Genomic DNA, 26,874 nt, shown 5'->3' on the forward strand with positions numbered 1-26,874 from the left:
GGCAATCACGGGTAATTATAGCTCATGCAAATTCTTTCTCATGCACTGCGGCGGCCGCGGCACTCATGTGAGAGAAGCTTTAGGCAAGTGCTTACTGTTGGTTAGTAGTGAACTCCAGGGTATCAGCCGAGAAAGCAATTGCTCCACGTCGTTTGGTATGGATCAGTCGGATCAGAAGTCGGATGCCGGTGTAAGGGCAGGGGTACTGTGGCCCTTGCAGTGTACAACCCTTGTAACGTACAGGGGGTTCGAAGAACAGGCTAATGGTGATGGATGGGTCGGAACTCTCGGGTAGAGAATTGGAAAAATAGGAAGTAAAAATTAACTCCATTTATGTTATTTTAGAGCAAGCCATTGACAATAAATTATTTTACCAAATCTATCGTGGTGGATTGAGAAGAGACCAATCGAAATCTGCACTTGGTGATCAAGCTATAGACGCTTGCGATCTGACTCCAGGCCATCCGACTTCGCCTTATCTATCTCGACACTATATGTAATAGACTTAACAATACCACCATGTAAGATGTTTTCCTGGGAACTATTATGGGTCGATGTGAAGACAGATGGTTCCCTCTTCCCTGTGTGACTGAGATCCTTGAGCTTGTACCCATTACTCCCTAATCTCTTACTTCGGTTCGGAGTATTGTGGCTAGACGGCTTGGATCGGTACTCTCTAGCTCTTTTGATGAAGATGGGTGCTAGGAAGGGGAGAGATGACACGATATTCTGGCGACAATTAGAATTGTTATTTCTATTTGAAAATTGTACTCACTCCGACGTTGAACTCAATGGTTCCCCAGAGGACCAGCATAGTTGAGTTGCCATCTTTAGGGTTCTGGATTCGGTCAATCTGTCGATACCTTTGGATTGAGCAAACTGTTGTGAAGATGCCCAGTGTGAAGATGGCGATAAGACCAATCTTCTTCGCAAGCTTGATTTCCAGCTTCACCAGAACAGGGATCGGCAAGACAGCAACCACAATGTCGGAGACGATTGTGACAACAGCGTACCCTGTGAAGGACGGTCCTGGAGGAAGACACTGCCCTTCCTTGAGCGGGTTCCAAGACCTGTCGACCTGGAAAAGATCAGCGTCAAGTCTGTCGTGTCTGTAAGGGAGACTTACCGGGCTGCACGAAAATACCAGTGCCAGTGTACAGCCAAGATGGGACATGAACACAAATGCGATCGTGAACCAGATGACATTCCTATACGTCTTCTGGTCCGTACCACGTAGGAGCCTGAGGTAGCTGATCAACAGCGCAATCTTGAAGAAACTGATACCGAGTTGGTAGAAGGGTCGACCCGCAAAGTTTATTCGTGTATATGGTACGAGGTTCTCTTTCGGTCGGTCGGGGATCGGAAGGCCAAGGCCATATCGTGTCTCTGCGTTATGGTTAGCAATTTTGATGTCTAGGAGGCAATGTGCGCAACGGGTTTCGACTCACGGGCAATACATATACAGGAGTATACCAGAGCGAAGGCCATAGACAAGGCGGACATCCAGTCATCACCCGCCATACCTCGAGCTTTCCATCGGATATACAGTCGAGCAGTGACAATAGCCAATGCGAGTACTGTCAAAGTGACTGTAATTCTTATAATCTTGGGATATTCGGATGACTGCTCGACTTGAGGGGACGCGTTCAGCACCCATCCCATCTTTGCGGCTTTTTTTCTGAGTGACAGTAATAAAGAGACGGGGAATTTGGTATGTAGCTAGATTGACAGCAAGACGTATATCAATTGACTCACCAGCAGCATGCATGTAAATCTTCTAGACTTTCGGTCTCATCTCAGCTCTCATGTCGACACAGAGGCACAGCAAGATCCTGCTCACACACAAAACAATTATCCCAAACCTTCCATCGTATCATGTCATCCCGCCTCGTTCCGTCCCCATGCAAAAGCAAAATTAAACTATGCAAAGCCTGAAGCTTGACAAATCCCATTGTCTGCCTTTTGTTTGCTGCGCCGCTTCTCATTAAATGCATCTCTGTGACAAACAATCCCAACAACCCGACATGATTTGTTACAGTTCTCCTTAATGAAACTCCGGTTTAGTTATTTTTTTGCTTTTTCGTAATGAAAATCCGGATCAATTTCGCCTGTAGATTCTAGACTTGCATTGTTGTTGGTCTGGTCTGCAGTTGAACCCCTGCTCTTGCAGATTGAGACAAGGTATACAAAGTATGTAACCAACAGAACAATGACATGTGCAGGGACCTTTTGTCTTGTGACCCTTGCTATTTGCTTCGTATCGCTCCAATAACATCTTCGGCAGTGATGAAGAGGATCGACCGGGGAGGTCCGGATGGGTTTCACAATCGGTTGTGCAGCCGATGAATGTTGCAGTCTAATTGCGACAACTTCTTCACCATGTCGTCTCTGCTACGTAGCTCCATTTTAATTATCTGCAACTGCATCCAGTCGACAATCGTTTCCCTCTTTTCTCCTCTTAATATTGTGTTTACGCGCTGTCAAACTTTATTCCTCTCTTCATTGTTTTCTGTTGTACTACTCGGCTGGCCTCACTTTTCAACATGTCTCAGCCGGATTCTCCCACCAAAGAGGAGGCTCATGTCACACTCTCGTCCCTCAAAGGTCCTGGAAACGTCGATGCAGCTTGGGAGTTCCTGGTCCAGAACCGAGATGCCGCTGGTGCTTCTCACGATGTCGACATTGACAAAATGAGACGCAAGATTGATTGGCACATTGTACCTCTCATGTTTTGCTGCTACACGATGCAATTCCTCGACAAGGTCATCCTCAATGTCAGTGCGCAACTGTTCCACTCCATTGAACTCTATCTAATGATCATCATAGTACTCTGCCGTTATGGGTCTTAACCAAGATCTCAAGCTTCAAGGAAACGACTTTTCCAACATCGCAACGTTCTTATTCGTCGGTCTTCTTTGTTTCGAGATCCCCAATAGTCAGTCACCCTTGCCTCTCCCCGACGATTACAACTGACATTCCTAGTCTACTTTCTTCAAATGGTCCCCGCTGGCAAATGGCTGGGAGCCAATGTCATTGCTTGGGGTATCGCTACGGCCTGTGGAGCTGCCGCGCACAACTACCAGACCCTTCTTGTGTCTCGAATCTTCCTCGGAATCTTCGAGGCGACAATCGGTCCATCCCTGATGTTGATCAGCAGCCAATGGTACACCAAATCTGAGCAGGCCCCTCGATTCTCGTTCTGGTACCTTGGGCTCGGCCTGGGTCAGATCGTCGGTGGACTAGTGTCCTATGGTTTCCAGCACATTGCTCCCGGTGGGCAGCTAGCAGGATGGCGTATCATGTTCATCACCCTTGGACTAATCACTGTCGTCATTGGTTTGGCTACGCTTATCTTCCTCCCTGATACACCGATGAAAGCCAAGTGGCTGACAAGCAGTGAGAAGGTTGCGCTGCTCAAGCACGTCAGTGTCAATCAGACAGGCATCCAGAGCCGCAAATTCCGCCCCAAAGAGATTTTTGAGGCTCTATGTGATCCTCAATTGTATCTCATGCTTCTGTCCGTCGTTCTGGTATGTATTGACATCCTCTCGATGCCCTTCACTACTAAATATGTCTCTAGCTTTCGGTATCATCCGGTGTGGTCACCACCTACTCTGCTACTCTCATCCGTAACCTTGGCTACACCCCTAAGAGAGCTGCTTTAATGAACATGCCTTCCGGTGTTGTCAGCATCTTCTTCACATTGACTGTTGGCTTTGGTATCCGTCATCAGTCTCATCGCTGGGCGTGGATCATCATGTGCATTATTCCCGCGTAGGTCCCGTGTTCTCTTCATGAGCGTTTGCCACTACTAACAAACTGCTAGAATTCTTGGTGGTGCCCTTATGTCATTTCTCCCTACTTCGAACAGGGCTGGCTGTCTCGCTGGTATCTACCTGGTCAATGCAGTCGTCGCCCCATTGACTATCTTTTACAATGTAAGTCAATCATATTCCTATATGATGCACAATTACTGACAAGTCATAGTGGACGGCTGCAAACTTCGGAGGTGCCACAAAGAGAGCTTTCGCTGCTGCCATCGTCAGCGGTTCTTTTTCACTGGGAAATATTATTGGCCCACAAACATTCCAAGCAAAGGACGCTCCCGATTTCAGACCTGCCAAACTAGCTGTCATGGGTACTCAAGCAGGATGTGCCCTCACTACCTTTGCGCTATTTATGTATTATGTCTGGGCAAACAAGAGACGGGATGATCGTACCAAGCAGGTTGAAGACGCGTACATGTCGCCAGAGGTCTGGTCTACCATGACGGATAAGGAAAACAAGCATTTCCGATACACCTATTAGATAATATTCCTTCAAGTTCGAAGTTCTGGCTGGCGGGTAGCAGAAAGGTTGGCCTCCTAAGTTTCAAATCAATAGCTTCGGAATTATATGCTAAGCAGCATTCGTGGCGGCTCATTTACGATCTAAAAAGAGATGTAAGCTTCATAGTAGTTCCTCGATACTGTAACAGAACTAAATAGTATGCTGATTTCGTCACATATATTCCAATTAGTGAACATGTATTTAATAATCCCATGACCCTAAGAAGAGGAAATAGGAGTGGCAGGATCGAGGGATTTCATGTCCACGGTTCGATGCATGGTAGAAGAGGGTTTGTGAAGCGGAGAAGGCTTGGATAAGAGAGTGATGTTGGAAATACAATTCTAAAGAATACTCTTACGCTCAAGTAGTTCAAATTAATAGGTAAGATTCTCCTCCTTGTAGCGCTACACCAGGACCATTCCTGCCTATTTCTCTTCAAGCTAAATACTACCCCGTTCAAGCCATTTCACTGAAGCCTTCAGCTGCGCACTTGCCTCCATTAAAGGCCGCCTTTGCAGCCGCCTTATACACGGCTGAAGGGCTATCCACCATGGCCTATGTCCAAAACATGCGGCATTTGGAGTGTTCAGTAACTGTGACATTCTATTGGGCAAATTTCGGATGTGAGGCGCCTTTAAGGTTTAATGGGTTACTGTAACCCCGCTTTAATAATAATTATAATAAAGAGGATATAAAAAGGGCCCTTAAGGCTAAAAAGGAAAAAAAGGCAGGAATAAATTATTATTATTACTATAATTTACCTTTAATTAATAGTATTATTAAGACCTATTTACAAGCTAATAGTAATTATATTATTCCTTTTAGTTATTATAGTTATAGCCTTTAATATATTTATTCCTTTTTACCTTAATAACTAGGCAGAAAGACTAATATAGCACTAAGATATTATAAAGAGGCTTAAAGTAAAGGTAAACCTTTACCCTAGGTAATAATAAGGATTCTTAGACTTAAGTATTACCTATTATTACTAAAGCTATTAAGGCTTTAATTATAATTAATACCCCTATTACTAGTAAAGTATATCCTATTACTAATATTATTATTAAAGCTAAACTTAATGCTTATATTAAGGAGGTAATAAAGGCAGAGTAGATTTATAGAAAGTAAGAATAGCTAGAGAATTATAAATAAGGCAAAAACCCTATATTATCTATATAGTATACTATAGGCTCTAGTACTATATTTATTAAAGATAAATATACTTTAAAATAATTTTATATTAAACTAGGTTTAAGTATTAAGATATCTAGACCTATATAGAATAAAGAAAGCTATTAAAGCTTAAGCTAATTTATTTATATATTTAAAAGTACCTTTAAGATAAGGCCTAGTAATTACCCTATAGAAAAGATAAAAGTCCTTTATACTATAAGCTGCTTTTTAGAGAGTTTAAAGAGTTATTTCTAGAGCTTTATTAAGATTACTTATGCAGATATTATTAATCTTATAACCTAGGTAGATTTTAAAGGATAATATAATAGCTAGATTCCTAATATATAAAGCTGCCTTTTATAGGCAATATAGGAGCTAAATTAATATATTATATATAAGAATTAACCTTTCCTTACTTTTAAATATTATTATAAGAGAATTAAAGATAAAATGCCTTATAAGCCTTTAATTTAACTTAGAATTGCCTAATTTATAGATAAGTTAATCCTTTCCTTAAAGGATAGAGTAGCTATCTATAGATTCCCTATAACTTAGGAAAGACTTAGTTCTTTATATTATACCTTTTAAGGAAACTATAAGGCAGGGATATAATCCTACTAAATAGCTTTAAAGAAGATAATTATTACTATTATACCTATAGAGCTATTGCCTAAACCTTATATTAAGCTCCCTATAAATACCCTAGTTAAATCCTAAGACTTAAGCTATATTAAGTATTATATATATTATAAATTTAGATATTATATATTAACCTGCCTAAATAAGGGAATCTTTATTATAATAATCCTAGTATAAACTAATAATACTATTACTAGTATTAATATTATAGAGATTAGGAAAAGACCTTAACCTTAGAAATAGGGGTTTTATAAGGCCTTAAATATAGACTAATACCTCTTTATTAAGGCTTTAATCTGCCTAAGGTCTAGGTAAAAGACCCTATCTATTCTTTTTAATACTAGAGCCTCTTAGAGTTTCTTAGATTCTTATAATATCCTTACTAAAGACTAGGGGTAAATTAAGATTCCTAATTTTTAATTTTAAAGTATTAATAAATCTTAAATCTAATATTCTAGTATTCTCTCTTAATTAATAACTATATATAATAGTATTAATTGCCTAAGGATCTTTTAAATTTACTTTTACTTTGCTATTATTAGGCATAGAACTATAATTTTAAGATTCTCTTAGATTTAAGACTATAATCTATAAATACTAGATTAAATTATATTAACTTAAGTATATAGTATTATAAAAAGCAGCTTTAAACTTACTATAAATATAATAAAAGCTAAGAAACTTATAAAAAATAATCTTATATAAATTATTACTTATATTATTCCTATTAGCCCTATTCCTTAACCTATTTAATTAGGTAGCCTAGCTATAACTTTACTGCTATTTAATAATAAAATTAAAAGAGATAAGTATTATAGGTTTTATCCTAAAGACTAAGACTTCTTTATACCTAAAGATATTAAATAGTTACCTCCTCTAATAGGAAGAATATACCCTATTAATTTAATTAATAATTAAGCCCTCTCTTAAGGACCTATTTATACTTTCTCTAAGAAAAAGCTAGGAATTCTCTGCAAATATATTTAAAATGCCTTTAATAAGGGATAAATAAGAAGATCCCTAAGCCCTATAGGGGCTCTAATGCTATTTATACTTAAAAAAGGCATTAAAAAGCTATGCCTTTATATAGATTATAGGGGCTTAAATAAGATAATAAAGAAAAATAAGGCTCTATTACTGCTAATTATAGAGAGCTTTAAATGCCTAAGGAAGGCAAAGATTTTTATAAAGCTTAACTTAAAAGATATATATTACTGGCTATATATCTGCAAAGGCAATAAGTAAAAGATAGTATTCTACTGCCGCTATAGCTACTTTAAATATTAAGTTATGCCTTTTAAGCTTATTAATACCCCTATAACTTTTTAAGAATATATTAATAATATACTTAGAGTATTACTTAATATTAGCTATATAGTATACCTTAATAATATCCTAATATATAATAATAAAGTTAAAGAGTACTATTAGTAAGTTTATAAGGTAATTAATAGGCTATATACTGCAGGGCTTTATATAAATCTGGATAAATACTTTTTTAATATTATAAAAGTTAAATATCTTAGGTTTATAATTACTTAAAAAGGTATAAAAATAAATTAAGCTTAAGTTAAGGCTATTATAAAGTAGCTAGAACCCTATAGTATATATAATCTATAATTATTTTTAGGATTTACTAATTTCTATTAAAGATTTATTAAGAATTATAGTAAAATCACTATGCCTTTAATAGACTATACTAAAGGTAAAGTAATTAGCCTTATATAGCTAGATAGTAATACCCTTGCAGTATTTATAATACTAAAAGCTACCTTTTATAGTTTACCTATATTATAGCACTTTAACCCTAAGTGCCTATTATATATTAAACCTAATGCCTTAGCCTTTGCATTTAGCAGGGTATTATTATAATTAAAGGAAAGTTACTAGCACCTTATTATATACTATTTAAGGAAATTAATAGGAATTAAATAATACTATAATATCCCTAATACTAAGCTTATAACTATTATAAAGGCTTTCTAAGAGTAGAGGCATTTCCTAGCTTATAGCTAATTTATAATTAAGGTTTTAATAAACTACTTAAATTATAGCTACCTTGCAGAAAAGCAGAAGCTATACTTATAATAACTAAGAGAGATTAATAAACTGTTATTATATAATTTTATTATTAATTATAGACTAGGTAAATTAAACCTTACTAATAGCCTATCTAGGAGATTAGACTATAAGAGAGGGAATAAAGCCTTAAAAGAAGCTAATTTAATAATTTTATAATTTCTTAATAAATTCACTAAGATAATAGCTTAAGGTTATAGAGAATTAGCAGATATTAAACTGCAGAAAGGCCTAGATAAGACCTATCTTAGAGCTCCTATATATAAAGGTATAAAGAAGTAAATATTACTATAATAGCTTGCAGTATATTTATAGAGATAGAGATTTTATATTCTGCAGAGATTAAGTATAGTAAGAAAAGAAAAAGAAAGACCTTTAGAGAAGGCCTTAAAAAAAGCCTAAAAGAAAAACTAAGAAATCTAAAAGAAAGTTAAGATATTAACTATCTCTAGATAGGTTATAATAAGATTACTATAAAAACTATAGAAATAAAAGGGAAGCCTATTTTATTACTAAGACTAAATTTTTATACCCTTAGGAATAAGAAAGGAGATATTACTACTGCTTTATAATAACCTTATAGTAGGCTATTAAGGAGTTACTAAGACCTATAAGAGGGTTTAAAGCTATTACTATTAGCCTAGTCTAAAATAGGATATTAAATAATATATCTAGAATTGCTATTTATATTAAGTCTTAAAACCTTAATTATATAAACCTTATAGAGAACTTAGAGTATTACTATAGCTAAGTTACCCCTAGGAAAAGCTATTTATAGATTTTATTATAGATTTACCCCCTATAAAAGGATTAAATAGTAAGACCTATAATAGTATCCTAGTTATAGTAAATTAATTTATAAAGTATACCTTTTATATATTAACTTTAAAGTAACTTATTAGCAATAGCCTTATTAACCTATTTCTTTAATATATCTTTATTAACTATAGCCTTCCCTAAGGTATTATAACTAATTAAAGATTATTATTTACTAGTAAATTCTAGAGAATATTCTACTACCTTATTATAACTAAGAGGTAACTTAGTACTATATTTTACCCCTAGACTAATAGTTAAACTAAAAAGCTAAATTAAACCTTAGAGTAATACCTCTATACCTTTTATAATAGTTAATAGATTAACTAGGCTATTTTACTTCCTATAGCCTAGTATACTTATAATATAAGTTATTATTTAATTATCTAGGCTATATTAGCAGAGTTACTATAAGGCTTTTTCCCTAGAGGACCTAGAGATTAGGATATTATAAGAGGAAGAATTAATATAGAGGTATCTTATTATAAAGAAGAAATTTATAAAAAAGCTACTAAGACTTAATAGCTATTTAGTAGTATATAGGAGGTATATATAAGGTATTATAATAAGGGGAGAATCCCTTATTAGTTTAAAGAAGGGGACTTTATTTTCCTTTTTATAAAAAATTTAAAGATAAAAAGACCTAGTAAAAAGCTTATAGAGAAGTAGGTAAGACCTTATAAGATCCTCTAGAATATAGGAGATAAGGGTCTAGCCTATAAGCTATAATTGCTATTAAATTCCCTTATATATAATACCTTCTATATTAGTTTATTAGAACCCTAGGTTAAGCAGGAACTATCTATAAGTTTATAGGGAAATTGCCTTTTCTAAGGTAATAAAATATATTAAGTTAAATAAATAATTGCCTACTGTAGGCTATTAAGAAAATACTAATACTTAATTAAGTAAAAAGGCTATAAAGAAGTAGAAAATTCTTAGGTACCTTATTATAACTTTAAAAGCAGTTTATTCCTAAAGGCCTATAAATTATAATAGAAAAAGGACTTATTAATATTATAAATAGGTATAATTATAAGTTAAGGGAATTAGGCCTCTTAAGCAGTTATTCTTAGCTAGCTAAGCCTATAGGTATAATATTATTAACTAGACTTAGGAAAAAAAATAAGAAAATTCTTAACTATTTTATAGTAAAGACTTAGCTAGTTTATTATAATTAAGTATTATTATTATTTTCTTCTTTATTCTTTTCTTTAGAACTATAATCCTTATAATAAGCCTTAGGGGGAAATGCAATAGGATTAATATAAATTACCTATAAAACCTTAATATTATTACTTTAAATAGTTATAAAACCTATTATATTATCTATATTAAGTTTACTATTAATTTACTAGGGAACTCTATATTAAGTAATATAGGCTAAAGAGTTACTAATATTTATTAAAATAGCTAAAATATATAAAGAAATATTTATAAGGTATTTAGCCTAGGTAATATAAAGTTACTTTAAGGTAATAGTAATAGAGATATTAGCAGTAATTAAAGTATTAATAGTAGCAGTAGCTTAATAAGTAAAAATAGCCTTACTAGCCTTTTTATATAAAGACTTTATTTCTTAGTAAAGTAATTAATAAAACTTTTATAGTAAAGTTATAGTAAAGTCTTTATATTATTCTTTTTAAATTCCTTAGTAAATATCTTTACCTTATAGTAATTAGTAATATACTTAATAAAGAGGGTAAAAATCTTAGCTATCTTATAAAAACCTTATTAAGAGTTAAATATAAGGTTATAGTAAATAAATTAGAATTCTATACTTAAATATAAGGCTTACTTAAGACTTAGCAGTACTTATACTTATTTAAATTAATTAAAAGGAAAATTAGAAATTAAAAGTAATAAGGTTATAAAGAGAATACTTATATTTATTAGATAGGATATAATTAATTAAGTTTAATAAGTTAGTTTTTACTTTCTTATAGTAAAAGACCTTATTAAATGCCTAGGAAATAGCATATTTTATATAGTATATATATATATAGGCATAAGAAAGCCTAAGAGAGTTAACTATAATATAGAAGGGAAAGAGAAGCTAAAGGACTTAAAGGGAAATAAAGGAGATTAATATAAAAGGGATTCTAGTAGGAGAATAAAGGGATTTATATCTTAAAATAATATAGTAATAAACTAGGCTAGGAGAAAGATATATACTATTAGTAAATTAATAGGAAAATTATAAGGTAATTGCAGCTATATATAGGTATAGGAAGGTAGTTATAAGGGTATATATAGGCAATTAGGTAATAGTTAAAAGGAAAGAAAAAAGAGAGGAAATTAAAGCAATTAAGATATTATTATTTATATTAGGCTAGATAGCCTATATGCCTATAATTTAGGGCAATTTCTTTATTTAAAAAGGCTCTTTTTAAATAAAGAAAAAGCTATTATAAAAGGTATAAATTAGATATTAAGGCCTATATAAGGCTATAGGGATATTGCAGTATTTTAGTAGCTATAAGACTTAGCCTTATAGAGGAGAATAACCTATAATATTCTATTAGGCAAATTTTAGATATAGGGTATCTTTAAGGTTTAATAGGTTATTATAACCCTGCTTTAATAATAATTATAATAAAGAGAATATAAAAAGGGCCTTTAAGGCTAAAAAGGAAAAGAAGGCAGAAATAAATTATTATTACTACTATAACCTACCTCTAATTAACGGTATTATTAAGACCTATCTGCAAGCTAACGGCGACTGTACTACTCCTTCTAGTTATTACGGTTGCGGCCCTTGACAGTAATGAACTGTGAGGGTGGGTCACTGCCCATGTCCTCCGGCAGGTGGGAATTCAGCATGTTAACAGCCATATACCGGGTGCGACTGGGAATGCAGTTGGTGTACCTGTCAATTTCATTGAGAGTGGCAGAACTATTGTTCTCCAGCTTATTCTTAACATACCCCGCGTAGCGCTTGATATCCACGTGGCCGTAAACATGAGAGCCTTTGACGCCACCGACGCCCTGCATAGGACCCTCGCGAGGTCGACCGCCAATTGAGGTGGTGCTCTAGTTCCATGCAATTGCTATTCAACCCCCTACTGTTGTTCCAATGGGCAATGATCTCAAAAAGCCTTATAAGTTCTTTGGAAACCAAGAAAATTCATTGCAATAAATGCTTTATGTGCAGACCACTATTCCGATCCTTACGTCTTCCTTGCTGGCCATTTCATCACAGTCAGGTTATCTTGACAAATTTGTTTGATCATCGAATCTCTGTTGCTCTAAAACCGAGCATTTAGAGGGTCAAACTGAAAGGTTTATGTTTTGACGGTTAAGGTTCCAAAAATGAGTTACATAATCACAAGGCTATATATAATCGCGGGTAGTACATCCCAGATAGGTGAATTGTACATACTAGTAACATTTCGTTCATAAACTACCAGATGCTAGAACCACTATAAAAACATGTATTGTTTACAAATAAATGTTCTCGTCATGGTGTTACAGACTGGTCAGCATTGTCGTACAAAGCCGTGACCTGCAGCTTCCACTTCTTAAGTCCAAAACTCATTGTTGTGTCCAGGTACCAGTCCCACTGGCAAGGGCTGCTTGGTTGAGAGGCATGTCGAGATTGCCTTTAATTGTAGCGCCGTTGGATAAGTTGATACTGATATCCATTGGGCCAACCTTGCCTTGAAAGTCTCGACTGGTAGTTAATTCGTCAATGCTGTTGTACTCCAAGGTCGCGTCATTGCTTTGAAACGACTGTACGGCTGGTTGGAGTTGGCCCGAGAAGTGGTACTGAATATCGTCGATGATAAATACAGACATAAACTTGTTGCCGGCGGCAACACTCTTGATAAATCCTTGTGCAGAAGGCATCTAATAGAGATGGTCAGAATGGACTGCACATTTGAATTGATGCTGCAGAAGCGATAACATACCTTGACAGTTGATTTAAATGTACTTTTTGTACTTCTCAATATTGCAAAGTGATAGAGGTGTGTAGGTGGTAGTAATGATGGTGGCAGATGAGTATGGTAGAAAATAAGAGGACAAGTCACAGATATATATATTGATGGGCTTCTACTAAGATTAATACCATTTTACGCAAGGTTCAGAGCAGAATGTATGCGAGATCAACTTGACTCGTCATAGTGCAGCCATAGCTAAGACATTAACTTTTCGTGGCACCAATTGATACGATTATTACAGAGGCCTAACCCTAATGCAGTGAAGTTCATACGAAGATACAGCAAGCTGCAAGGACTATCTTCTGCAATAACAAGGACATGTGATTTGATACCCAAGCCTACGTCATATTTTTACTCTGCATAGAGCAACATTGGATAAGATTTCCTATGTCCCCACGTAAACCTTACGGTTGTCAATCCCTGTAATCATAAACAATAGTTTGTTGAGGTCCTAGTTTAGACTAGTGAACCTTCCCGCATCCTATTGGATCGTCCGGGTCCAATTCAGCTTTCAGCTTTGGAAGATCATTGACGATCACTGACGTTCCTGGTTGATCTAGCTGCTACTGCATAGTGATGTCTCAAAGCCCGCGTTCAACAACCTGTAAGATCGTATTAAGTATCTTGGCAAGGTTTCGGAACGGAGTTGAGTTTTGTTAGTTGAGTTGTGGCATAAGCTAGCCAATTGTCATTGCAGCATGTCAGATGCAAAGAGCTCAACTTGTCGTCCATTGTCTTGGACATGAACAATAGTCAGCGCTAGCAAAACGGAAGACTTGTTGGCGATTAAGCGGTCAATTAACTACACAGAGCACTACCGTAATATTCCGTGAAATTGGTCGAGGGGAGTAAGCCGACCAAGGCATGTCACCGGGCCTTGCCGTGTCAATCACTTCTATATTATAGGCCAGATGACAAAGGAAGAGAGGCCATCATTGATTTGCTGGAGCTATTCGGATAACTCAATTATCCCTCTGTGGCTTGCCTTAGTCGGCTTACTCCGTTCGACCAATTTCATGGAATATTACGGTAGGTATCTATGTCGTAATCCTAGGCGTAGCGATGGATCGCGATGGGTCTTGACAGGATACTAGACTACTGGTACTTCAATTCTCACTGGACCTTGCAGAAGATGTCTGGTACTCCCACTCAATACCCAGTGTTTTTTTTTTTTAGCAAAGGACCATTCTACCCATGAAGCCGCAACTGCATGTCATGTTCGACTTTGTGAAATAGGCTCATCAATTTGTATTGAGGATAATTATGTGGTCTTTTCAATGGCTTGGTCTGCATCTTAACAATTCAACAAGGCACACGTGGCATGTTATTTTTGACTGCTACAGGACAGCTGCATGTGAAATCTGGTGGTGAGAATCAATTGATCAACTCATGATTGAGACTTTCGTATAAAACATAGGGTTAGATACCGAACACGATGCTTTTACGGGACATCAGGAGAATTCTCTCTGGATTATTGCGAGAATCAACCAAGCGGATAGCTACTAAGTGAGGTCAACAAATAGAATTCCTGTCTACTTCCAAATTAAATCGTTATTTGAACTTGGTGCTTTGCTTCGCTGCTGTTCACGTAGTCTCTTCGGAGATAGTCCGACGTTTCGGACATTTACCGGATCGGCATGAGGGCATTGAGAGATGAAATTGAACTACTCCAGAGAGACCCACGAGCCAATGCTGATCTTATTCTTCTCAATGAGTTAAATATTCAACCTTCCCTGTTGTGTCTGGCATGTCAGCTAACGCTTAAACTTGCAGCCTTAAACCCCTTCAACGATGAACTTCCTAAGCTTTCTGTGCGTCGTAACAACATATGGCAGTATTGCGATGGCACATCCGACACAGGATATGTTACCTATGCCCAATCTACCACCGTCATCGTGGAATACACATACACACTGTTTCGACCCGGAACGCCATCCATTCAAGACCTCACGCGCCTACACTCCGCAAGCTGCTCCACTACACGATCTCATTGAGCAATCACTAGCCGATAATGTCATGATCGTGCAAGCAACGATTGAGGATGGCTATAGTGGACTCTTAGAAGCGCTGGCCAATGGTCATAGAGACTACCCCGAGAAACAAATCCGCGGCACCATCTCCTGGGACCCCCAGGACCCAAGTTTGAAGAACAAGACGGATTCCGATTGGGACAAGTTGAATGAAGCCGGCGTACGATCGGTGAGGATCCATGGCTCGTATGGCGGATCTGGCGATGATCTTGAATGGGTCCTCAAGAACTTCGTTGATGTGGCTACTTATTGTCCCTTGGAGAGACATGGCTGGAGTATCTCATCTCAACTGCCACTCAAAACATGGTCAAAAATGAAAGATTCCATTTTGAACCACCCCAAGCTGAAGAAGATAGCTATCATCGCAGACCACAATGGTTCGGCAACTCCTGATGACCACAATACCACTGAGTACAACGACTTCCTCAGCCTTATGAAAGCTGGCAGACTTTTTGTCAAAACAGGAGCTTTACACCGACGATCAGAGGACATCTCTCTCATGGAACCAGTCATCAAGTCCTTTGTTGACGCCGCGCCTTCTGGCATTGTATGGGGCAGCGATTGGCCTCACGTCAATGCCACTGCCAAAGGACTCACTCCAGCGCCTCCGCTTGAAGTTGACACTGGTAAAGAACTCCGTTTGTTGAGAGAGTGGCTTACAAACGATGAATGGGTGAAGGTGTTTGTGTTTAACCCAGCAAGAATATTTGGGCCATAGACATGGATGTAGATCTTGGGTCAGGGTAGAGCTGCATGCTGGCAGACAGAAAGAACAGCTAGATCCAACAATGAACTAAAAGATCCACTTCGTTCAATTACAGTGCCAAAAAAAAAAAACAGAGGCTTTAGATGGTGCAAAAAACATACAACAGCGGGGATTCGCTGGTCGTCACCGACCCAACTACTAATCCGCCCCTTACCAGCTTATCTATGGGAGAGCGGACGGGATCCCGAGTTCTCTGATAGGTATGGTCGTATGTACTGGTATTTGTTAGAATCAGAGACTATATATGTACCCCATGATACTTGCATTTCGCTCTGCTTCTGTTCTTGATTTCATATACGGATGACCTGTTGTCGTTTTCACACAGAGTAAGCCCGATCTCTCACTACAGGCTTCAAGTTGTTCCAAATTCAAGGCATCTATTAGAAATATCACTGCTAGCTAGGAATGAACTAAAACTTGATCCTTCTCCTGAAATGTACAATGTCGTGAACAATGCCAATCTAATCTACAATGCGATTCCACCACCGAGATATTGCCTGGCGTACCTCGCCTCCCTGCGAACCTGGACTTGACTGAGCTATCGGTTCCTTCCATGGTATATGCTTGAGTTTAAGTCTGAAACGCCAAGAGGATCTTGTCGGCTTGAAGGTGGGTAGCTTGGAGCTGTGAGGTTCTTCTTGTATGCCTTCCATCCTGGTGAGGCCATTGACTCTTGTGCTCGAGTAAATATTTATCGAGACCGTAGGGGGGTCCGGATAGTGCAATGCCGGGTATGCCTCGTTGATATCCAGGCTGACCATGGGTGCTACCGACATGAGTCTCGATATACCGTCGGCCACCCAACTCTGTTCAGAAGAGAAGACCCTTGTCCTCACCTTGAACTTTGTGGCGATAGTGGGTTCTGGTTCTGGTTCTTGCTCGGCCTCTGACAGATCATCTGTTGTTTGGATCTTTGGCTTTACACGTGGAGTGCTGGAAGTCACATCAACCCCCGAAGCGATGAACTCGTACCATCCAAATGATGATTCTTGTATACACAGAGGTTCTCGGTTTCCGTGCTTATTGACGATATCCAGAGGAGTCGTAAGGGACAGGACTGATGTGATATCAAGCGTCAAATGCATATTCCGAGAGCTCCCTTCTTTGGTCATTGTTGTTTTTGTGATGGACGACATGATCGCTTTGCTGGCCAAGTTGTACTGACCCTTCCCTCGGCGAAGGATTACACCTAGATCTGAGTCCGGAAATCTGCATAGGAGGTCACCTTCTCTAATGCAAGTTGACGAAACACCAACTTCGCCGTCGGCAGTAAGGAAGAAAAGCTGTTCTTGCCCTTGCCCTGGACTATCGCGGGAGGAACAAATCTCCGGGCTGGGTTTGTCGGTCATGTGTTCGTCTTCCTCTACAACTGCGTGTGCTGAAGAAGGAGTCGGCATGGACAAAGTCGTACTGACGGAGTCAAGATACAATAGTTCCTCTTCTATGGCTGCCTTCGGTCCCCGAAATCCAGATTCGTCGAAATACTCAACCAGAGTACTGATCCAGTCCCGACGTCGTGATTGCATCAAGGCTTGATCCCCTATTAATTTGTCAATGGGAAGAAGAGAGATAGCGGACATTCCCTTCATGCAGAACTTGTCCGTGTATGCAGACAATAGGTTCCTCTGAAGAGACAGTGGAGTAGCGGCGGCCTTCGAGGTTTGTGTAGAGGCATTCGAGCTTGGTGTAGAAGTATGCGAGTTTTGCGTATCTTGATGGCTTTTGAGCGACATTTGCAAAAGCTCGCTAAACCTCACAAGATTGGGATATGTTACGTCCTCGCCATGCTTCGAATGATACCACAGAATGGCATTCCGGTAAACATCCTCTACCGCATCCTGGTATTTGACATCGAAATCTCCAAAATGAAAACCGCTGGTAATCCCAAGAAGACCGTATACCTTGTCTCTAGGATCATGGCACAAAGAGTTCCTGGTGATATCCACAAGATTGTGTAATGACCAGGATTGTCCGTTGTCGTTTCGTAGTTTGTCCAACTGGAGCGGGAAAGCCTTTCTGATCTCCTTCAGAGACGCATCGACAGCTGGACTAAATTGCCAGAAGCTAGGGATCCGCTCCAAGGATTCTCGAGTCTTAGTGAATAGATCCCAAGATGTAGTAGTCTTCGCGTTGTCTCCGAAACACAAAACCAACTCTTTCGCCAACAGCACCTCTTGAACTATCCAAAGGCGTCTCCAGTATGGCAGGCGACAAATGCCTTCTAGACTGAGCAGATTGATATCAGGCAACCCGAGAGGTGTGTCAGTCTGATTGAAGACAAGGTCATGCCACTCCGTGGACTGCCATGCTACCATATCCTTCCATAGTTGGATCCATTCAAGCTGAGCGTTGATGAATTCTTCTCGGATCCTGTTCTTGTTGCGGTGCCTTTTTATCTCGTACATGCTTGACCGCCATTTGTCACGTTGTAAGCGCCATCTGTCACATTGCTGAAGAACCAACTCGGACCCCCATCTCCTCAGCTCCGTGGTTCGCAACACGAAGTGTTGGTTGAGAATAACCTGTTTGATACTTTTGAGCTGTTCTGAGATGCGAATTTCCTCTTCGGTCAAGAAGTCGTCCACGCCAGAGTTGAGTAACCCCTGGGTCAATCTCATCGTATCGAGCTTTTGACACTGTCGTTCTATGAAGCTCTGTAATAATTCATATTTCTCAGAGATGAACTTGGGGAGGTCCCCAAAGCGTTCCATTTCATCCTTCTGAAGAGTTGCCCAAGATTCGACGCGTCGGTCAAACTCCTTGACCTGTGATTCCAGTAGTTCCAGACCTTCTCCGTACTGTTTGTCTGTTGGTCGCTGCCATGTTTGTAACCGTTCTTGTAACTTGCCAAGGCCGCGGCGCTGATCTATATCCAATTGTTGCATCTTTTCAATATGATCAATCTTCTCTCTCAGCAATGGCGATGCCGGTTCTGACCGGACCTGTTTTCGAAGATCAGTAATCGATCGTTGGAAATATCCCAGATCAATTAATATTTCATAGAGTATCCTTTCTGCCTCTCCTTGCGCTTGGCCATCTCTGTCAGATACATGGGCAACAGGTCCAGCTTGATTCCAAAATTCAGGATCCATGTCTGGCGACTTTTGAGGATTTTCGTTGCTCAATTTTTGGTAGGCTCGAATTTGACTGTCATGAAAGTCTTGTAGTAGTCGCTGATGAGGTGCATCTAGTAAGACGAGTTGCTGAGATTCCAAAAGCCTTAGGTCGTGGAGTAGCTTTTCTTGTTTGGTCTCTTCAGCTTCGAGCTCGGGTAGCTCCCTTTCCATCTTGTCCAAGAACGGTAGGTCTTTTTGTGTGTCTTCGATCATACTGGGAAGTCTTTCCACTCTCTTTTTGTGTAGTGCATGTTCAATCCCCATTTGATACCAGCGTTGACGCTGCTGATCTAGGCGTTCTTGCCACTTTGCTCGACTCAACTCGCGTTCCGTTTTCTCACGTTTTTGTGCCGCTTGGTGCCAGCATTGACATCCTAGATCATTACATGCTTCCCAATGTGATATAAGCAACTTGGAAGGAGCTTTTGCATCCTCCTCCTTGTCCTTGCGTTCTTCGATCTGTTCTGGGAAGAGATTGATCCATTGGGAAAATTCGAATTCGTGATTGGGGTTCGGTTGAGGTGGTGTCGGTGGAAGTTTTGAGGTTGGAGGATTGTTCCCAAGTGTCTCTGCCATTATGAGGGCACCTGAAACTTGTGAGTCCCAACCAGAGCTAGGTCGTCCAAGCCAGACCAGTACTCGCTCTGCTCGACTAAAGATGCCGCCCATCAGTCCAACTTGATGATTCCTCTCTGTGGTATCCTGTTGGTTTATGCATAGCGCGTTAACCCAGAGCACGCGAGGCTCTGAGACACGCAGTGCAGCCAAGGCGTGGGCTAGATTAGGTCGTACGAGAAATGGTTTTCCGTTCAAAAGAATGCGAACCGAGGCAGCTTCCTCACCCCATGTGTATGACAGGGCTTCAAAGGGCGGAGCACTGGCTAAATGTACTGTCTCGAAGGTGCATTCGAGGCTGACACATTGATACCATGGTGTTGATAATTGGTGATGTCTGGTCCGCAGGGGTAGTAGATGGAGCAAACGAATCTGTGATAATCCTGGCTCCAATTGTTTATAGCCCGAAATTGTCGCCATTTTTTCTTGTATAAAGAAGTGTAGCTTTGAAGAAATAATGAGGGGCAGAGAAGGAGATCATTAACTGTCTGGTTTACAAAAGAAAGTCAGGGGAACAAGAAAATGCTGTCTGTGCGCCTGCGCCTTGGGGAAGCCGCCTAAGATAACGCCTAGTGGCTAGTAGAAAGTTGACATCCTAGGCCTTGGGGTACAAAAATAAGTAGTCTAAGAATCATGGTCTAGGCAGTATAAGCTGGCCCACTAATTTCGTCTCTCATGATTCCAGCGTTTTGTATTTCTGGTACCAACACTGAAGAACGCCCAAGGCGGCTCGTTGTGCATAGCCACAGCCACTGACATCCTAAGCTACACGGCACGTTTTGATTTGCCCATCGCGTCAAAATGACAACAGAACAAGTCGCAGCAAGGGGGCATCTTAGTCTGCCTACTCTGAAACCATTGATTGAACAATTGAAGTGGCGAAGCAAAAGCCACAAGGTAGATGTCGATGATTATCCAGAAAGATTCAAGTCACAGATAGAAGTAAATGCTGTAAATGCTGTAATTTGGCGGTTTGTTTCCCCGAATAAGCATGTGTAGCACCGGTAATGATTTATAACCTTACTTAGAGCCGTTGAGCATTACCGTACTTCGAGGCATATTATGGTGGTCTCGGAGATACTAAATGAAAAGTAGAGATAAACAGATAACGTGGGCATTTCAAGCGCCCTGCTCAGCTGGGCGCACCTCCTGTTTCAACCCCCATGCAGCCACATTCCCCGCGACTAATCATCATTCGAAGACGACACAACGCCGATTCATAACGGAGGTTTGAAGAAATTCCAGATTGCCATTGTGCGACTTTGCGTGATACCCCCATTGCGATTAGATGCCGTGAGTTACAGACCGTTGGAGCTATGTACTGTTACGTCAAAGCTTGTAGCCTTTGCTCCAGTGAGCCTGACAGCCTTCTCACTAGCTAAGCTAAACTGTTTTGGATAATTGTGGCTGGTCAGACTATGCTGATGTCATTGGGCTGAAAACTGACTATTGTTGCTTTTAATGGGCGCAGAGTCCCGAGACTAGATTGCCAGGTCAATTCAATGCCTGCCGAAACTTGATAAAGGCAGTCTCCAGTAATGAACTTTTAGAGTGATAATTGAAGAATTTATTGAAGATCTAAATTGAAGGACTGACAGCAAAGAGATGTATAGGCATGTATAATGTGATCACATGCATTATCACCTGATACCCTTCACGTCCAACATCTAGTTCCAGGATTTACCAGGAGGGATACAGCGGAACGATCTTCCTAGTGGGACTTAGTCCTCTAGTTGGTATGATATTACGTGCTAGTGAGGATTGTTTAAACGAAATATATAGGTATTAAACAACATGCACATTCCCAACTCTACTCTCCCCCCTTCGGGCCCGTTCCAAGCCCAGATGCAGAGGCCGTGCAGCCTCCTCCGAGAGAGGAACACTGGAAAGGATCCCACGTCGGATCTGTTTCTTTGCACCCTTCAACAAAGAATTGGTAAAAGTTTCCAGTATCTCCCTGCTCAACAGTAATGAAGCGGCCTCCATCCACAGCACCGTCCTCCCAGAAGATAGACCATCCATCACAATTGTAGCTGAAGCTCTTCCTTTCGAAAGCCGGGGTGTCATCAAAATTTTCTTTGCAAGTCTTGGCGTACTCTTTTACACCGCCAGGGCATTCGTCAAACTTGACGTCCATCTTGCAGATAGGGGAGCAGCAGTTGCCGGTGGGGCACGCAGCGCTGGCAGAGCCATCTTGAATGTTAATGGAGTAATCTCTCTTGTGAAGCCCAAGGTTCTTGGATGGATCACGGCCTCTAGCAATCTTTTCGAACGAGGGCTTGATGGTCTTGTAGTCGTTAGTAACAACTTTCTAAGAGGGGGGATGTTTGGGAACTTACCAATGCGGATGCAGGAGCTGCACTCAGAGCCATGACGGCTGCAAAAAGAACGGATCGAAGGGTGAAAGTCATCTCGACGATTCAGATGGTTTGGTTGAAGTTTGGGGACTGTAGATTTTATTGGTTGCTTTGAAGGCTGACAGGAAGATGTGTTGATGAGTCTTGTTCTTTTCGACGTCTTGGGGCTCTTCTTATACCACAACCCGCCTGGCCCAAGCTCGATCCTCTTTTCACGATGTTCCAATCGTGGGTCAGTTCATACGAGTGCAACGTCTATTTTGTAAGTGCCATTCGAACTATATTGACGATCATCATCGGAAGTTTGTGGAGTAACCAACCATATTCATGGGGTTTACAGAGAACGGTCCACATTAGTTACATCATTGAAGAATCCTTTTCCAAGGCTTAATCGAGAAATGTCGAGGCTGAAGGCTTGGCCTTGATAAGGATCGCCAGATTCTATATAGAAGTCTGTGATGAAGTGTTGTAAAGGGAGTATCTTCCTTGTCAATAAGATCGAATCCACTATTCTCTATCGACTGATGATATCGTGATTCGTTCTGTTTCTGATAGTTGTTTGGTTGCAAAGTAATGTAGCTGTCTCCAGCTTCGTGGTTTTATTGAATGGGAGAATTGTTCCCTCGAATATGTTGCCCAGGCAAAAGAAAATAACAAACATTAAATCTCCCAAATTTATTCTATTGTCAAGGAGCAGATGTAGACTATTCTACATGTCATCTCGATGGAGAGGGCTTTCTGTCTAAGCATCTGGAGCTATTAGCAATTAAATACGACAACAACCCTGTAGTAACCCACAGCAGATCGTAGGATTCTCGCGGTAAGATAAGCTAGGCGACTAGATAAGATAAGATAGCGAAACTGTCGGTATCGATAGCTGGAGATAAACATAGCCTAGTGCGTGTCTTAGGCTAATATGTCTTATTGGCTCAAGCTGTTCGACCCCTGGACAAGACATGACTCGGCGATTACTCGATTAGGACTGGGGCTTATTCTTCTCTTTCTCCAAGGACCTTTGTTGCCTAAACCTGAACAAAGACTCAAATATCGCGTTGTGATCCGATCGCATCGCATCGTCAACCTTGATCGCATTTGAGTAAAGATGGGCAAGCCTCCTTCACCGTCACCCCGTCCCTACCAGGATGATCCGGACGCGTTGTCTATGCACACAACAGTGGGCGAGTCGTCCTATGTCGATCCCATCGATGGGGATATCCCTGACACTGAAGACCCGCTTCTTCCCTCATACGACGATGCCATCACTGAGGATACTCACATGAACACACCTGCGCACTTCACTGAAGCTGCAGTGTTAAACTTTGAGGGTGAATTTTACACGGGCGTCACCACCCCCGAAGGCCACTTTTCTTATACCTCGAAACGTATCGGTAAAAAGCGTACCACCATTGGCAATGAAGTTGTCGATGTCCAAGATGCGCGTTCCGATGCCGATCCTCAATTCTTGCAAGAGTGGGTGACCATGATGGCAAAGTATCCGCCTACACCGTATATTCATATCACTGGAACTCATCAAGAGACGAAACGCGATAATGATGGCAAAAGCAAGCGCCATGAAGTGACGGATTTCAGAATCATGGTCAACATGCAAAACTATCTTTGGCCCAACTTCGTTCCTGGCAATTATACCTCGACCAAGCTTGAGACTGCCGAACCTGGACAGAAAACCTACCGCGGAACCGTTCTCAAGAAGAGGCAGAAGGGGAGCAAAGGCGATATCGAGGTCGGTCAAGATAAGCCTAGCTTGAAGGAATGGTGCCATCGATACTGCGCTAAAGCCACCGGAACCAAAATGTAAGCTTACTAGCTCGACATGAACTTGGGAATCTCATCTAACATTAAATAGATTCCGCCTAACTCGTACCGTCAGTGGTATGAATGAGGAAACCCTCCGGGACAACATTTCCGGTTTCATTAGATCCACCAACTATCGAGGCAACATCACTGTCGAGTTTCCTGTAGCCGACAGAGCGGTTGATATCTACTCGACCAGTCATCTGAACAACTGGCGACTGAAACGCTGGATCTGTTGGATCTTCTACCTTACCTTCCTTTGGATCTTCGCATGGCCCGTTCTGTTCTTCGCGACCAAGCGCTACGAAGTAGTCAAAGTCGACTGGGCATTTGCTAAACGTGAGGCCGAAGGTCGGAGAAAGTTTACTACTGTCAGCGAGAGACAGTGGTTGGATATGTATGGACCTGCGCTTAAGCAGCTGTGCTTGGATCGTTACCAAGGGCTTGCAGGAGATGCTTTCCTAAACGAAGTATTGGCTCGGGAACCAAACCCAGTCAATACCCACGTCGATCCTAGGGCCGCTATGAGTGCTGCCTCTGCCGCTTTCCAGGGAGGCCGTTTCAATGCCGCTAATGGTGCTAGGAGTGTAATGCGCCTCGCCGCTATTGCAACTGATCAGGTTGGATGGGGGTTCGACACTTGAACCAGTACGATGATGTAACTTGTTGCTCGCCTATACCTTGTCTACTAGTTATCCAGTGTGACCATTCAATTATTAAAGATAAGCGTTTACGAACTTGACTGTTATAATGACATGCTTAAAACCAGGATATTGCTTTCCAATAATTGGACGAAGTGTCTCATCGGTGGGAGTAGTGTCATACGCATCTGGGGCTACTTACCCTGGTAAAAGATGAGAGCCCGAGGCGGAGTGACAGAATGACTATAGGCTCGAGAAAGATTCATGTTGGTAGATGACACGTTATAAAGTCACAACTCTATCACATCTCTTTATGAATTGTTGCTAGACAATTATAGTAGAGTTTACTCCTTCTTAAAAGCTCATATACAATACTGCGAGAGTATAGCTGTATATCAAATGAAATGCAGGGAATAAAAATCGTCATTGGTTTGTTATTATCACGTTTGACGAACTTCGATCTTGTCGTAGTCTCTAGTGTCTCCTATAATGCGCATCAACAAAGGATGATCCGTATTGCTATCTCATCACTTGACCTCTAATCTAAGCGCATCATACTGGACATACAGTGTATCAGGTAACAAAGCCGTCTCGATACTCGTAGCATTAAAAGGCAAACTCAGCACAAACTCATTCTTGCCCTGCTTCAACTTGGACGTGGGGAACTGGAACTTGTGCTCAATGTTCTGACACGCAACAGCGCTTCTCACAGCACAAGATCCGGATCGCCAGTAAGGAATCACCCATGTGTCTTCGTATCCTCCGTTGACATTTACAGTCCATGGCAAGTTGCTGTTGAATCTATCGTTGACGGGTGTCCACTTGGCATTTCCGTTGCCTGATCTGGTTCCCGCAATCTGTACTGTAAAAGTAGCTGTCTTGACGTTTTTCAGCTGATTCTTGCTGAGGTCGAATGTAACGGTCCAATTATTGACGTTGTCGTAGTAGTTCTCGGAGCGAAGATGGTTACCCTTGGCGGCAAAGAACGACCAGTGTACATAATTGAGATCTTTCGCTTCGTCATCCTTGCCGACATGGAAGTTCACTCCCTTAGGGAAGTCCTTTTCGAAGTCGTATTTACCCCAGTAAATTCGGTATTGCTCTGGTGCAAGCGGTTTGGAAGTATCAGGCGCGTAGCCGTGAAGATACTCACCTGATGATTTGTCGGGGGTTCCGATACGCCAAAGCTCTTTACCAGCATTCTCCTCGCGCCATGTAAACGTGCCCTTGTTATGAGATTTGGATACCCGGATGTCATCCTTGATGTACCAGCCAAAGACCCCATCGGCATAGATGGTCACTCTGTAAGTTCCTTCAACAACTTGAGGGATACTGTATGCTCCAGACTTGTCAATTTCAGCCCAGTATTGTAGTGATTTTGTGTTGAAAACATTGAGCTGAAAGTCCTGCTGATTCTCGGACAGGACAATGAGCGGCCTCTTTGCGTTCTTGGGAAGATTGACTTTGCCGCTGTACTTAGTCCTCTTAGCAGAAGGAGCAAAGTTGGGCACATGCTGAGCGATACTGTCGTAAAATTTCGCATTCCATTCAGGATCAGCGTACTTAGCAGCATCAGCTCTCAACTCTGCTACCGTTGCGTCTTTGCTGCCTTTGTTGAAGTAATAGAACTGAGGACCCCATGTTCGATCGAAGCCATGGGTGATGTTAGGTTGTGGTGCTCCATGATGTCCTGATACCATGTAGTTGTATACAATACCATCTACAACAAGATCCGAGTGCAATGGGCCACCGTAGTATGTCTCGCGGGTATTGTGGACTAACCACGCACCAAACGTACTTCCATCGTTGCTGGTGGACCCATCGCTGAACTCTCCATGAACATCATGGTTTCGCCAGCTTTCTGAAAGACTGTACTTGGTCCAATAGTCCGAGTATTGCTCCACGTACGGGTCGCTGGTCTTGTCGCCGACATACCAAGTGGCATCTTGTACTGTAAGGGCACCTGTCGCATCAGGGAGAGGTCCGTAGTTGCCTTCGCTTGTAGAGAAGTGGGTCCAGAGCTTCGTGTTTGGTCTGAAAAGCGTTCGAAGTTCACCCAAATCGCGGAGGAATGGCGCAGATGCATTGAAGTAGGTGAGACGAGTGAATGCATGCAGACCCGTCTCCTCGCCACGAAGAAAGAAGTATTGGGAAAGTGTCTGATTGGTGGGCTTGAATGTGTCGCTCATGACAATTCCTCCATATTCCGTTCCGCTCGCATCAGTACCCTTGATGACACGAAGCTGTGCAGTGCTTCCTGGCGTCCAGAACCCAGACGGAGTACAAGAGCAGTCAAGATAGGGCCCTTTGCCCGAGTTGCCACTGAGGGGACCGAGCAGGTCCTGTCCGTCAAGCGTTGCGTCAATGATATGGCCACTGGACTTGGCTAGAACGACAGCGAATCGGTCATTGGAGAGGGAAATGTGAGTGGTATTTTCGGAGGTGTTCAAGTCAGCCAAGGTATGACCAATCAGCCCGGCGGCGAAGCCCAATTTCTTGAGGCTGGACCCAAACATAGTGATTGAATGGTATTTCCTGACCAAGAAAACATCTCTCTCAG

The 26,874-nt window shown here is 40.9% G+C and overlaps 8 protein-coding genes across 8 annotated transcripts; 3 read left to right on the top strand and 5 right to left on the bottom strand.

Moving 5' to 3' along the window:
* Window positions 1-432: 432 nt before the first annotated feature.
* Window positions 433-1,662, bottom strand: FSST1_012484 (uncharacterized protein; the record flags this gene model as incomplete). Its single annotated transcript, XM_083235715.1, has 4 exons — window positions 433-729; window positions 776-1,078; window positions 1,127-1,386; window positions 1,449-1,662. The coding sequence occupies 4 exons, from the start codon at window positions 1,660-1,662 to the stop codon at window positions 433-435; spliced, it is 1,074 nt and encodes a 357-aa protein (XP_083082180.1).
* An 881-nt stretch (window positions 1,663-2,543) lies between these two features.
* Window positions 2,544-4,308, top strand: FSST1_012485 (major facilitator superfamily domain-containing protein; the record flags this gene model as incomplete). The annotated part of the gene is made up of 6 exons (XM_083235716.1): window positions 2,544-2,774; window positions 2,827-2,935; window positions 2,983-3,530; window positions 3,581-3,774; window positions 3,827-3,938; window positions 3,988-4,308. 6 exons carry the CDS (start codon window positions 2,544-2,546, stop codon window positions 4,306-4,308), a joined length of 1,515 nt encoding a protein of 504 aa, XP_083082181.1.
* Window positions 4,309-12,570: 8,262 nt separating this feature from the next.
* On the bottom strand, window positions 12,571-12,885 carry FSST1_012486 (uncharacterized protein; the record flags this gene model as incomplete). Its single annotated transcript, XM_083235717.1, has 1 exon — window positions 12,571-12,885. One exon carries the CDS (start codon window positions 12,883-12,885, stop codon window positions 12,571-12,573), a length of 315 nt encoding a protein of 104 aa, XP_083082182.1.
* Window positions 12,886-14,768: 1,883 nt separating this feature from the next.
* Window positions 14,769-15,725, top strand: FSST1_012487 (major facilitator superfamily domain-containing protein; the record flags this gene model as incomplete). The annotated part of the gene is made up of 1 exon (XM_083235718.1): window positions 14,769-15,725. One exon carries the CDS (start codon window positions 14,769-14,771, stop codon window positions 15,723-15,725), a length of 957 nt encoding a protein of 318 aa, XP_083082183.1.
* A 509-nt stretch (window positions 15,726-16,234) lies between these two features.
* On the bottom strand, window positions 16,235-19,924 carry FSST1_012488 (uncharacterized protein; the record flags this gene model as incomplete). The annotated part of the gene is made up of 1 exon (XM_083235720.1): window positions 16,235-19,924. The coding sequence occupies one exon, from the start codon at window positions 19,922-19,924 to the stop codon at window positions 16,235-16,237; it is 3,690 nt and encodes a 1,229-aa protein (XP_083082184.1).
* Window positions 19,925-21,314: 1,390 nt separating this feature from the next.
* Window positions 21,315-21,915, bottom strand: FSST1_012489 (uncharacterized protein; the record flags this gene model as incomplete). Its single annotated transcript, XM_083235721.1, has 2 exons — window positions 21,315-21,791; window positions 21,844-21,915. The coding sequence occupies 2 exons, from the start codon at window positions 21,913-21,915 to the stop codon at window positions 21,315-21,317; spliced, it is 549 nt and encodes a 182-aa protein (XP_083082185.1).
* A 1,048-nt stretch (window positions 21,916-22,963) lies between these two features.
* FSST1_012490 (uncharacterized protein) lies at window positions 22,964-24,317 on the top strand (the record flags this gene model as incomplete). Its single annotated transcript, XM_083235722.1, has 2 exons — window positions 22,964-23,673; window positions 23,726-24,317. 2 exons carry the CDS (start codon window positions 22,964-22,966, stop codon window positions 24,315-24,317), a joined length of 1,302 nt encoding a protein of 433 aa, XP_083082186.1.
* A 524-nt stretch (window positions 24,318-24,841) lies between these two features.
* Window positions 24,842-26,830, bottom strand: FSST1_012491 (galactose mutarotase-like domain-containing protein; the record flags this gene model as incomplete). The annotated part of the gene is made up of 1 exon (XM_083235723.1): window positions 24,842-26,830. The coding sequence occupies one exon, from the start codon at window positions 26,828-26,830 to the stop codon at window positions 24,842-24,844; it is 1,989 nt and encodes a 662-aa protein (XP_083082187.1).
* Window positions 26,831-26,874: the final 44 nt, after the last annotated feature.

The sequence above is a fragment of the Fusarium sambucinum genome, chromosome III (assembly GCF_050947815.1).
Source record: "Fusarium sambucinum isolate potato_lamoka chromosome III, whole genome shotgun sequence".
In the NCBI taxonomy this organism is placed as follows: domain Eukaryota; kingdom Fungi; phylum Ascomycota; class Sordariomycetes; order Hypocreales; family Nectriaceae; genus Fusarium; species Fusarium sambucinum.